The following is a 13,514-nucleotide window of genomic DNA, read 5'->3' on the forward strand; positions in this document are numbered from 1 at the left end:
CATTTTATGGGATCGGTCGAATTTTAAAATGTTACATTCGCCCCAAAGAAAATACAAAAACAGTTTGTGCATGAAAGTGTAACAGATACTGTAACATGGTTACAGGCCTATAACTATAGCTTTGATTTGTTTAGGAGTAATAACCTACGTATATTCTGCACGACATGAACTGCAAATTTTATAATTCGCCCTTGCACAACCATGGTGATTTTTTTTCATAATGATTGAAAATCTTGAAATGACGAGTCTGACAAGAAACATGTTGTACTTAAGCCCGACAAACAAACTTATAAAAGGCTGTGTTTTTCTTGGCCAGTTTTATTTCCAGTGGTTGCAAAACCAATCAATACTAATCAGACCAGTAGCAAGGCGATCATTCAGACCTGCCTGATCTATAAACCTGGTCAAGCAGATTAAAACCATGTATTACCATGAGTGCAACAGGGCTGCCAACTCACGCATCTGGCGTGACACTCACGCAAGAAATCCCACGGCAATGTATATTATTCCATTATAAACCTAAAATTACATTTGTTTTTTTCCTGTTCAGTAACAACTAAATTCTGGCAGGATCTGGTAAACTGGATGAGTGTAGGAATAGATGGGATGACCCCACTGACCATAACACAGGTTTTATACAATAATGATATTCTGTCTAAGGAGCTTGCCATGCTTTACAATGTGGTAATAATTATGGGCAAATACCACATCCATAAGTGTAAATGGCAAAACAAAAGACCTTCCCTAAGTGGGTTGAAGATTGAACTGAAGTCCTTTCTTTCACCCCTAGAATTACTGAAGGAGTCATGTAATGCTGCAGTATTGATATGTGAGAATGTAACCCAGTTTCTATCCCTTAAATGATTGTGTTTCATTTGGTGTACCAAGTAAGCCGCATGTATATTAACGTGTTGTCAGAAAGGGAAATGTTAGATGTCAAAGAATGGCCTTCACATTTCTATATTGTTTTATTTTTATTTATTTATGTATTTATTTTTCCTTTTTCCCTATTCTTCCAATTTTTTTTTCTCATGATGTTGTTGCACTAATGTTAACTCCTGATGAGAGTTTGTAAATGTGTGCAAAGACTTAATATAAAAAAAAAAAAAAAAAAAAAAAAAAAAAAACCTAAAATTAGCTAGGCCTACATCAAAAGCGTTGAGGTGGTTTGCAAACTCTATAGCCTATATATTTACAAGGTAATAAAATTCTTACATGCATGTAAATGTGTTTTCATGTGTTGTCAGACTTGTATCGAATTGAAAATCTCACTCCAGCCAGCTGACCGAGGTTGGCAGCCCCGGTCTAATTACCCTTTAAATCCACGGACTCAGATGAGGGAGCCTTGGCCTCACGTGGTGGTTAAATTTTCATTTGAACGTGAGACAGAGTTTCTAAAGTGAATACAGTTTAAGCTCAGACTCCTCACCCCCATCCACAAAGTAATTTTCTCTGGGACCGAATAAATTTCTTCTAGTGGCATTGTGTTCTTTCTTGGGTGAAAAGAAAACGTCATTAAGTGGAAATTATTGTTTGCAGACACACCTTATTGCGCATACGTTACGAATACGAAACTCCACAGCAGGATAAAGGAGATTTGGAGGACGTTAATTCCGATTCAGCTCCCTCTTCCCGATCTGCTACAGCGGCGTTATCCCGTTTGCTCGCCATTATAATCGATCTTGACGGGTGAAAAAGGGGGTTCTTGTTAATGCTAATACAAGCCGCATAAACACAACTTCTAGTTTTATTTCTGAATCTAAAAATCTATACATAAGTCACATATCAAAGGCAAAGTTTTCATAAACTGAACAAACCAAGTTCTGTCTCTTTATTTTAAATTAAGTTATGTTGTGATCTCATTTGGCAAAATCAAGCAGTTCTCGGCTTCTAATCTCACTGAATATTTTTCTGACAAACAGTAAGTCCAAAAAAAATTATTCTAGGTGGGACAGCCAACACCCAAATTAAATCTGATACGCTGTGAAACTCGAACCCCTATTTCAGTTTTATTGTCCCGGGTGATAAGCGTGTAACGGCCGTAAGCCATAGCTGATTTGCATTTAACCATTTCCGCTTTAGGCTACTTCTGTTACATCTAGAAATGTGAAAGCCTTGGTATTATGGTATGAGCAGAGTAATCATGTGCTGTGTGATGTCAATGGTATACTTCTTTAATTTGTTATTGGGGTGAATTGGTTGGAGGCCATTTCGACGTGTAAAATAAGTTGTTGTGGAAGTGTATATTGGTTGGACATGTATTTTGAGAAGCATTTGGTTTACCCCCATATAGAAAGCTTGCTCTCAAAATGAGAAACAGAACACATGTAACTAAAAAAACGGGGACTGAGTTCTGATAAACTGGCAGTAGAAGATTGGCGAGTAGCGACATTCATCCTTCTTAGTAATGCCATGATGTACAAGGCATACATGCAAGAGTAAAGTACATCCTCAAGATCTGACCAATGGAAACAGGTTTGTTTAGGGATTTAAATGCTGGTTGGCTCTTCATCGATGTCAACATATAGCCTACGCACCAGCCAATCCAATACTTGATGGGTGGGATATTTCCTCAGCGATTCAGATGTATGTAAGCCGTGTACGTTACATAATTAATGCTACCAAACATGGACAGTGACAGAGGTTTCCTGCGGTAACCTTAACTTACAGTTAGACACAGATACTGTAGTATGAGAAACCTATGTAGTATTAAAGTTGGATGCATGAATGAAAGTGTATTGTAAAATGAAAATAAGCAAATAGTCAAAATGGTGAAGATAATCAGAAAGCTGTATGCCAAATAGTCTGGGAAACATAAATTATAGAAACTCAACGGAAAACATAAAAAAGAACTCAAGTTTCCGTCGTTGTTGTTAACACATTTGAACAACACGGAGGCCTTTATGGTTGGTACAAGATGTGTTGATTCAGCAAATACTCACCATTCAGGTTGTCTAAATACGTTTTGATTTTACAGCACCATCTATAGGTGAACCTCGAAATACTTTAGGGTGCGCACGGATCTTGCGTTTTACTGTATAACTACCTAAATTAGGATTCTAAATCTGAAAATTCCAGCTCAACATTTTAACCCAGTAAGTGTTGTTAAATGCATTTTAATGAAAGTGACTCATATATCAACATACTTACTGTTATACATTTCCGTAGGTGTTTATAAAATAACTGAAATCACCAGCGCCATTTAAGATACAATGTAGCAAAACTTAGCTACTCTGGGTTTCCGCTTACCCAGTCTGGGTGGAGTTAAATCCCAGGCGGAAAAAAATAAGGCGAGGTTAAAGTTTATTGCAAGACTCTGCACATAGTGAAAGAATAATAGTGGAACCATTAACTTAGGCTCCCTAGTGTAAATCGGAGTACAAAAGGCGAAGTGCCCGCGGATCAGAACCGTGCTGATTTGCTGTTCAGCAAACGCATGAAGTACGTGCAATATATTGCTATTTAACTCTAAACATGACGCTTGTCTCGGCCTCTTTCATTGTGTGCCACCTTTCAGGTCCTTTTTCTAGATTTTGCCGTGCTGCCCCGTCCCTGACCAAAGCGGAAAGCACAGTTACTGTGGATGCTCTATAGTGGCGCACAGGGTGAGTTAACTTGGAAAAACTTCTCTTAACAGAAAATTTAATTACTGAAACCAGCGTTTTTTTTGTATTTCTCCTGCGGTTAACTAATGCGTTATGTCAGTGAGATTTACTAGACCGTTGCTATGAGACGTGTGTGGGTATGTAAGGAAAATATATTTAACGCATTTTAATAGAAAATTTGCATAAACTTAAAATTGTCCATGGAAAAAAAAACTGTACTCAGGACACGTAGCCCGTCTAACCCTGGTGATTTTACGGGGTAGTTTATACGTCGCGTTTGTATTCGTAAAAGCGCATTCATGAAGTAACAGACGATGGAAATTATATTATGATTAAATCATCTTTCCTTTTCACTGTAAATTATTGCAGCGTATACCGGAACGTAATATACTATAACTATAAGGGATACTACGCATATACCCAACCTCCCGAGCTGCTCGTTCGCTATCCGAGAGAAAGACATTACCAGGCTTTGCTCCGTGCAATACTGATAATACCTCAATGAAATCGACATGAGTGCTTCAGATCCGTATACTGTACATCCATACCTGATATATATTGTCAGTTGCAGCTTCGCCAACTTTGGTCAGCTGGCTGGCGTGAGATTTTCAATTCTAGATAAATCTGCACACTCGTTTACATGTATGTAACAGATTTATCACCTTGTAAATAGTCTGTAGGGTTTGCAAACTGGCCCAACGCTTTTGATGTAGCGAATCTTAGGTTTGTAATGGAATAATATAGATTTTCCGTAAGATTTCTTGCGGGCGCCCGAGAGTCTGAAAGTGTGAGTGTCACGCCAGATGTGTGAGAGTTGGCAGACCTGCAGTTGGTTCTTAATTCTTTGTCATATACTCTTTAAACCTTGGTGTTTAAGTATGGCATGTACAGGTTCATAGGGGTGAACCATTGCATCTGAAGGCTGTCATAGAAACTTCACCCTTTGGTGTACAGCATAAGGTCTCTGAAGTGGCAGCCCTGCTGTATGAGTCCCATGTTGACAGCAGTTTTAGCGCAGCTCCCCGTGTTCCTGATTGAGTGCTTTGTTATTCAGGAATTACACCGAAGAAATGGCGAAGAATATGAGACAGGGGCTGACCGCTAATTCGTCCCAGTTCACGCTGAATGGAGAGCCAATCCGCATCCTTGGGGGATCCATACACTACTTCCGCGTCCCCAGGGCCTACTGGAGTGACCGCTTGCTGAAGATGAAGGCCTGTGGGATCAATACTCTCACCACGTGTGTATACAGAGCAAACCGTTACACCGCTGTCACACTAAACCGCCCCGCTCTTGGCACGAGCCGCTTGGAGCTCCTTTGGTTTGCCCTTCACCGCTGCTGCTCTTCTTCCCAGGTACGTGCCATGGAATCTGCACGAGCCAGAACGGGGAGTTTTCGATTTCCAAGGACAGCAGGACCTCGAGTGAGAAAGACCTCCGCACTTCAGAATGCCATGACTCGCGCACATTTCTGCACAGACTGTCTTTGCTCTCTGTCATTCATTTAGCTTAAGCCTCTCAGAGGATTTTTCTGTACTTTCTGATCACTGTTGAGAGAAACCTAACTTGGAGCAATCAGTGCGATCAAATACTTATTTTGCGGAAGGTTTTATCCAAGGTGATGGACATTTTTGAGAAAGTAGGGTCAGGCAGCCCCTGGGGCATTTGGGAGTTCAGTAGTAAAATCACTCTGCCAACCCTGGGATCTTAACCAATGATCACAGCCAAATCAGCTTTGGAATAACAGTGCCCTGATACTGTTGCCCTGAGGAAAATATATGTCTCTTAGCAGCATGTGGATTATTCACTGTTAATCCTCAACAAAAAAAGGTTAATGTACTAATAGCACTTTTGTCACACAAAACACAAGAGGATAGGCCTTCGTTTCAGGAGATTATCTGTGGCCCTTGGAGTGCACTTGGCATCCAACAGTTTTCCTTTTCTCCCTCTTTGTTCAGAAAAACACGACAACCCGACAGCTGAAGCTACTGACCCAGAAAAAAACTGATCTCTCAAAGAGGTGGGGAGATTTGTCACTCTGGCACCATGGGTTTGATGTTTTCATGTCGGCATTTCAGGGCATACATCAGGGAGGCAGGCCGGGTGGGGCTCTGGGTGATTCTCCGTCCAGGACCCTACATCTGTTCAGAGTGGGAGCTCGGGGGCTTACCTAGGTGAGAGAATTAATATTTAATTTGTATGTTTTTCTATAGTTTGAATGGAGTGGACTTTGTATGTGTGTGGTAGGAATTACCCTCAATGCAAGCTTGTTAAACATGAAATGTCTCTACTAGTTTAATATCACAGACATAAAAGCAAAGTCCAGTTCCTGAGCTATTGTAAAACTTTCCCAGCTGCAGCTCAAAGCTTGCTTTTGACCCAGAAACATTGCCAGTAAAGCTTTTTGTTCTGAAATGCTGCTCTTTTGTTTTGTAGGCGAGTTAGTAGTGTGCTACCTCAAACCAGAAGCTCACCAGGTGGTCCAATTTATGCAGACACATATTCTTAAACATCCATTGTTTAAATTTCCAGTTGGCTCCTGCGTGACCCAAACATGAAGTTGAGAACAACCTACCCTGGCTTCATGAAGGCGGTCAACTCGTTCTTTGATGAACTTATGCCTCGGGTGGTGCCCCTGCAGGTGACTCACATTCTGTATGATATATATATATCATCCATTTTTCCCATCATACAGCATAACTGTCTGCTTTAGGGATTCTCGACCTTTCCAAACAAAAGGCCTGCATGATGACCAATATAAAGGCTCACCTGTAATTTTTGCCAACTGGGGGAGGGGTCTTCCTTGGTAATTTTGGATCTGGGTTCTGTAATGGCCTCTTACAGACCAAGCTTCCTTTACCTCATATACGTCCATGGTCCACTAGAGGGTGCTCACCTGGTCTACTTTCTAGATGCTGCATGTTAACAAGATCCTTTTCCTTAAATGAAAATGGAATGAGACCAGTCCATACAGAAGTTGGCCGTGAGGGTTTTATTGTTGGCAAGGCTGGTTACATTTCGTCTTTTACAGTTTCATAAGGGCGGCCCCATTATTGCCGTTCAAGTGGAGAATGAATATGGCTCATATGCTAAAGACGACCAGTGCTTGCCGTTCATAAAAGAGGTGCGTATTCTTGCAGTGTTACTTCATAGCTATTATGGAGAACATCTACTTGTATCTTTTCCTCTGACGATTCTTACGCTTGTAGATTGCAGATGATATTGCAATCTCCATATATCATTTTTATATAATGCTGTCATTCTGGTTATGGAATGCTCAGTCTAGATTAGTCGCTACATCTAAGCTATAAGGATATTTGGATTTTTAGAACCAGTCTTGCTTCCTCCTTTTGTGAGCGTTACAAAGTGACAGGCATTATAAATTTCCCAGTGAGATGTATATGTATAATTTTTTTTACGGTGGATGATTGTCTACTCCAATGGATCACTCTTCCTCAGTGGCAGAGCCAGAAAATTCTGTTGGGTAGCCAAGGTGGGGCCAGAGGTCATTTTGGGGCGGCACATACATCTAAATATGAATATAAGGCATTTAGAAAATAAGGGAACATTTAAGGTACCTAAATGCTATGACTCTACATTGTTTATAATTCAGGCAGTGGTTCCCACTACGTCCACAGCCACCCCTTGTCACCCCCCAGATCCGTGTATGTTCTTCCTTATAGGCTATGCTGTCCAGGGGAATCTGTGAGCTTCTGTTAACATCGGATGCCCATGATGGATTCAAGTGCGGAGGCGTAAATGGAGGTGTTAAACTGTTCCTAAAAGTTTTTCTCACTCTGTATTTTGTAAACTGTATTTCCAGTGTTCAGATTAAATATACATTCAACACAATGTGACCTCATTCTTCTTTCCTTTTTTTTTTTTTTTACCAAAGCCCTGAAGACCATCAATTTTCAAAAATTAACACCTGAAGTACGAAAGCATTTGGAGAAAATGGCGGTAAGTTTCAACAGTCTGCCTCTCCTTTTGACCTCCGCATGTAACATGATTGTTAACCTTGGGTGACATTTTCAGTCAGTTGTATGGTGAGGGAGACCAAACGTACCAAGAAATATTCTGTGAGACAGGCTTAAGAATTCATGGAAGTTGGTTTTGTGGTGGACAGTTCATTGTTTAACAGCCATTATACGTAAAAGACATCAGCATCACATCTAAATGGTACAAAGTATAGAAGCAAGCCGATTCCTCAGGTACGTCTAGCTGTGATAGTCACAGGGCTCCAAGGATGATGGTGACATTAGAGGCTGTGAGCGGTAGCAGACAGACTCTTTGGTGATGCTGTCAGTCTGATCCCACGGGGATAAGGTGTTGCTTTTCATACATGCTTTCACAGCCTGAAAAGCCAAAACTCGTGATGGAGTATTGGACTGGGTGGTTTGATGTCTGGGCGGAGCCTCATCACACCTTTAAAGCTGAGGGTGAGGCTCTTTCCGTGTCACACCCACGCTGTCATTTTCTTACAACATCCTGTATGACCTTTTGCTCATGACAACTGATTTTTGGGGTCCTATCTGATTGTTTATTTCTGTCATCTCAGAAATGGTTTCCATAGTAACAGAGATTTTGAAACTGGGCATGTCCATCAACCTTTACATGTTCCATGGTGGAACCAGCTTCGGGTTCATGAATGGAGCTACAGATCTGGGGACGTACAAGCCACAGGTCAACAGCTATGGTGCGTGCATCTCCTGAATCCCACTTTACGGGGGTGATGTAATGTAGATAGTTGTCAACTCTTTCTGAAAATGTAAAAGTGACCGAAGGTTTGGTTGCATTTGTTATTCACCTCCCATCTACTCTGAATTCTAGTGTTCCCTTATTGGGTACTCTGGAGATAATGACATGACACATTTCAGCTGTAGTGAAGAGTGGGTTGGATCAGGGAAAGTACTCGACTCAAATCCGTTTTTAAGCATTTGCTACTCTAAAGGAGTTGCTTCTCTTCCAGATTATGATGCACCTCTGACTGAGGCGGGGGATTATACTACAAAGTACCACCTTCTGAGAGAACTATTTGCAGGGTACCACAGTAAGTATTTAGCTTTGGGGCCTGAGTCGGTATGTGTTAGAAGTCTGGGTTAGTTATCAGTCTCGGATATGCAGTAAATCTTTTAGTTTGATAACATTACTCTGTCTTTTTACATCACATCAGTCCTCTTGGGTTTTTTTGTTGAGGTGAGGACTTACCCGAGATGCCTCTTGAGACCCCCAAAGAGGCTTATCCTTCAGTTGTTATTGGTCAGTATCTGCCTCTGTGGGAATCCCTTCAGCTAATAGCGGTAAGAGAGGACCGTCATCATACCTTGTTTTGTTTTTTTTAAATAATGTAACGTGAACACATCCCATGTCTGCTTGTGTCTTGCCTAGAGGGTTTCAGGCTGTAGTCGCCTGGTTGACTGCACTCAGAAGGAAGGGGTACCTTTGCGTGTCACTGGGGCAGGTTCTGTACCTTACATTACTGTACATTTTAAGGTACAGAAATGGACCATGGAACAAGCAACATTAATGTGTCCCCAGTGGTTTAAAAAAAAAAATAAAAAAATGTTCCCCATAGTCCATCTCTCTACCTTAAAAGGTACAGTTACCTAGAACTAGGGGCGCAATTGGCAGTCCCTTGGGGGTACAGCCCCCTGTGACACGCAAAGGTACAAATTGGTGCCCTTGTACTGATGTCGATACAAAAGATGATTAAAGCTGACCGGCTGCTCTGTTGCCACCTTAAGCCTCATGAGTCAGAAAGACCCGTCAATATGGAGAACCTGCCGGTGAACAACGGCAACGGACAGTCCTACGGCTACACGCTGTACGAGACCAACATCACCGGCGGAGGAATGCTAAACTCCAGGAACCACGTGCGCGACAGAGCCCTGGTGAGTCTGACTAACCGAGAACCGAGAACAATCCTGCCAGCATCTTCAGTCGAGGTGTTTGTTAGTTGGAGAACTGGATTTTTCTGAAAAGGGTGTGGATTCAATCCCTGGGGTCTATTTTGTATTCAGAAAGCTCAATATCCTCATTAAAGATCCAGCTATCTAATATAATTACTCTTCATTATGCAGTTATTATAAATATTGTCCATCTTCCTCAACTCATATCAACTGGTAACATTTATTACCTATTGCCATTATACAAAATATCTGGTATATGAAATGCAGGTTCATACCATTGGAAAAAAAAAATGTCTTGTCAATTCTAGGTGTTTGTGGACAAACGCTTCATTGGCATCCTTGACTACAAGACTCAGGAACTACCAATACGCAATGGGCAGGTAAATGTCTTTTTTTTTTTTTTTCCCCATAGCTTCAAAACACTAAAGTTTGTGATGGTTACTGAACCACTGGCCTTGTGGTGGGGTTGGTGCCCCATCCTGGGTTATTCACTGGCTTATGCCTATTGTTTCTGGGATATGCTCCGGACCCCCGTCACACTGCATAGAAGATGGATGAACGAATGGACTGATCAACTGTAAAACACAGCTCTGAATATTGTTCTGTATTAGACATAGAGGCTTTAAAAACAAGGGTTGGTAGAAGGAAATTACTGTACTTATGAAGCTTATAAAAATATCAGATGTTTTTGAGAATGTTACTGATTTCAGTTCATGTAAAGTTTTGCATTTCCTCTTCGAAGAACATCTCACATTTCATTTACATGATGAAATATCACCAGGCCAGAGAGTCATATTATTTTATTGCAGCAATATTTTTCTCTGGATAGTTTTTTTTTATTATTTTATTAAAGGGAGAACAAAAGCTGAGTTTGCTTGTGGAAAACTGCGGCAGAGTGAACTATGGAGAGGCCTTGGACAAGCAGCATAAAGGTAGAGTGACAGTCACACCCATCTCTGCTTGCATGCTGGGAGCTCCAGCAGGGTTGAAGCGGGACGCTTACCTCCGTGTTTCCGAACCCGGTCCTTGGGGCCCCCAGATGGTTTTCGCTCTCTGCCAGTTGCCTGCTAGACAGACCACATCTTTGCCCATTTTTGAGCGAAAACGCAGCCTGTCTGAGGGTCTCCAAGGACTAGTTTGAGAAACACTGATCTTCTGAATGATTTGAGCAGGCCGTATTTTATTAATGTATAAACAGCAACGGGAAAAAAAAGAATAATTTTTTCTTCCTCATGTTTTCTCTCTTAGGCCTGATTGGTAACATTGAACTGAACCACGTCCCACTTAGAGATTGTACCATTACCAGCCTTGAAATGAAGCCTGGATTTGTGAACAGGTTTGTACTTCCTACTGTGTGCCGGTCTTCATTATATAAATATAAAACGCGCGATTACGAGTTGCCATTTAGTATCACCTACTGGTGGTTTAAACCAATTTCTTAGATTCTCTTCTGTCACTGAAGCCCTGGGGCTTTTCTTTCAAAAGTTAAGGTGCATTTGTACTATTTAGTCATTATTAGTTGCCTGTAATACTGGCTTCCTCTGCTGCCCCCTGGAGGACGGGCTCCCCCTTGAGTCTGGTTCCTCCCAAGGAACTGACCTCTGGCTTGCTCACTGGGTGCTTCTGGCGGGGGTAATGTGAAATGTTTTGAGACAATGTAATGTTGAGAAAATGCACTATACAAAAATAAATTCACTTCAGTTGAATTGAATATGAAAAGGCATAGTGGAGACTTATGGCAGTGTATCGTCTCCATGTTGACAGAAATAAAATTTGCCCAGTTTCTTCTTTTGATGAGAAAAGCCTTTCATGTAGGCTCTGAAATATATACATGCATTTGGTATAGCTGTATATAGATTTGAATGACCATAACACCTAAACCACTGTAGAGTTGGACGAGACTTTGTGTGGCTACTTGTCAGATATAGAAGACCATTTCCAAGTCAAATAGGAGACATATTTTGCCTTGTTGCAAAGATTTGAGCAAATATATTAGCTACCATAAAACCCATAGTATTTCTGCACTAGCATACTATGTGCATATGGCTTGACCACAGTCTCATCCCAAGTATTGAGTGAAACTAAACACATCATTATCAGTTTGGTTGTCCTTGTTGAAAAATAATTGTTGTACCGAGGCTGTACGTGGCAAACTAAGTTGATTTTTGATTCTGAGCATGTCCATTGTCTGCATCTGTGTGCAGCTTATCGAGTGCTATTTCTTTAAACGAACCTTGGTGCCTTTCATTTGCGAACTTGGCGATTTTTCTGTGTTTCAGGCTGAGCTCACTGTGCTGGAAACCGCTGGGGCAGGAGACTGGCCTCCCAGCGTTTTTCCAGGGTACGCTGATCGTGGACGGCGTCCCGTCAGATACATTTATCAAGCTACCGGTGAGTTGCATTCAGGAAACGCCCATCCTTGAGGAAGGAGATGTCGTCTCCAACTGATGTGCTGCACTGACTTTGATCCCCAGGGTTGGAGTAAAGGCGTCGTCTTTGTGAATGGACAGAACCTTGGACGGTACTGGTCCATTGGGCCTCAGCAAACCCTTTATCTCCCAGGACCCTGGCTCAAGACTGGACAAAATGAGGCATGTCCATACATCTTTTGCTGGGGGAAAAAAAAGAAATACTATTTTATAAATGCATGATATTTTCACAAGAATCAGTCCTATTCAAGCACCAAAATTGAACACTACACAAAAGTGGAAGTATTTTAAAATATTTACTTCATGATTGCTCAAACTAAATTTCAAACTTTGACACGTACCTTTAGTGTGTTAGCATAGTTGTACACATCCTGCAGCATGCATGCTGGATTCTGAGACCTGTTCACTTGACTTTGCTGCATTAAAATGCATCGTTGTGATGTTTTTGGCGCATTTCTGCCGAAGCGGCGTTCGGCTGCTGCATTGACTTCTGTTCCTTTTCATAAACTACAGATCATTGTGTTTGAAGAACAGAAAAAAGGGAATGACATCCAGAGTACCTGCTCTCCTCATCTGGCAAAGACCAGCGTAAAAAAACATTTCATTTGTTCTCTCCATTAAACATAAATAAACATGTGTCTCATTTCAAAGTCTATATGCTATAATTTATTTGATCAACTCTGTGCTACAGCCTAATTTCTGGGGTACATTTCTCTCCACCCCCCCCCCCCCCCCCACCCCCCCATCCATTTACTCATGATTCTCAAACATACTTCATACACTTTTCTTCCCCACACTGACACTATGTATCTTGAATTGCATCAAAAAGAAATACAGTATTTATTTAACATGAGGATGACAGCAGCTCATGCGTGCCAAGTTGCCCCATAAATGTATTGTATAAATTTGTGCATTTTGTTTTTTCCCCACCAGTAAAATGGAGCAGAGGGCTTCCCACAATGCCAAGGACCAGAATACCACATGATATGTGGGGCCCCTCCCTGTAAAAACCGAAGTTTCCCAAGTGTTCATGCTGCCCCCATACCTACAATGTCAGTCCCTAACAAATGAAGAATTATATAATAAAAATCAGCTTTGCTATCAAATCCCTGTCACACAGTTAAATTGAATGCCCCTGTCTTTAGAATGAACCGAATGTGTCATGGTGATAAATATCTACTGGAGAAATTTCTGTGATTTAATATTTCAATGTAAGGAGTCCATTGTGAGATTCCGTATGAACATTACCAAAGGTTGTAAAGACTAATATGCCTTTTAGGTTCATTATAAGATGAGGGACCGGTTGTCCCTGGAGGAGGGACCGGTGGGTCCTGGGAAAGGTACCCAGGATTGGATGCACCTTCCCTGGGGTGGACATCCATGGAAGTACCGGTGGGAGTTCCAAGAACATAAGTACTTAGGTAGAGATACATGTAATTACTTGTACGTACACACACACACATCCGTACCTGCCCTGTCATTTTCCTGTTTAACCAGCAGGTGCCACTGGCCATTCCATTCTTAAAGTGTTTCTCAATATGCACACTTGACTATACTTGTGTTGCCATGTT

General features: G+C 41.4%; 1 protein-coding gene across 4 annotated transcripts; it reads left to right on the plus strand.

The window, feature by feature from the left end:
- Nucleotides 1-2,566: 2,566 nt before the first annotated feature.
- LOC111848897 (beta-galactosidase-1-like protein 2) lies at nt 2,567-13,049 on the plus strand. Of its 4 annotated transcripts, XM_023821289.2 has the most exons (21): nt 3,214-3,441; nt 3,518-3,605; nt 4,660-4,845; nt 4,961-5,029; nt 5,684-5,779; nt 6,138-6,246; nt 6,637-6,729; nt 7,289-7,370; nt 7,501-7,565; nt 7,960-8,044; nt 8,164-8,301; nt 8,575-8,655; nt 8,802-8,905; nt 9,350-9,496; nt 9,823-9,894; nt 10,368-10,446; nt 10,763-10,850; nt 11,794-11,905; nt 11,989-12,105; nt 12,457-12,531; nt 12,877-13,049. In XM_023821289.2, exons 3-21 carry the CDS (start codon nt 4,676-4,678, stop codon nt 12,877-12,879), a joined length of 1,785 nt encoding a protein of 594 aa, XP_023677057.1. In that variant the 5' UTR covers nt 3,214-3,441; nt 3,518-3,605; nt 4,660-4,675; the 3' UTR covers nt 12,880-13,049. The 4 variants fall into 4 exon arrangements, with proteins under 4 accessions (XP_072557575.1, XP_023677044.1, XP_023677035.1 ...); XM_072701474.1 differs by lacking the exons at nt 3,214-3,441; nt 12,877-13,049 and adding an exon at nt 2,567-2,586 and having other exon boundaries at nt 12,457-12,596; XM_023821276.2 differs by lacking the exons at nt 3,214-3,441; nt 12,877-13,049 and adding an exon at nt 2,965-3,095 and having other exon boundaries at nt 12,457-12,596.
- Nucleotides 13,050-13,514: the final 465 nt, after the last annotated feature.

Source organism: Paramormyrops kingsleyae, chromosome 17, assembly GCF_048594095.1.
Source record: "Paramormyrops kingsleyae isolate MSU_618 chromosome 17, PKINGS_0.4, whole genome shotgun sequence".
Lineage (NCBI taxonomy): Eukaryota > Metazoa > Chordata > Actinopteri > Osteoglossiformes > Mormyridae > Paramormyrops > Paramormyrops kingsleyae.

What these genes read in the sequence shown, in the direction of transcription:
- LOC111848897 (XM_072701474.1), top strand. Translation starts at nt 4,676, where the DNA reads ATGGCGAAGAATATGAGACAGGGGCTGACCGCTAATTCGTCCCAGTTC. An exon ending in TACCAATACGCAATGGGCAG is followed by an intron (nt 9,895 to 10,367) that starts GTAAATGTCTTT and finishes ATTTTATTAAAG; the next exon opens with GGAGAACAAAAGCTGAGTTT. An exon ending in AAGCCTGGATTTGTGAACAG is followed by an intron (nt 10,851 to 11,793) that starts GTTTGTACTTCC and finishes TCTGTGTTTCAG; the next exon opens with GCTGAGCTCACTGTGCTGGA.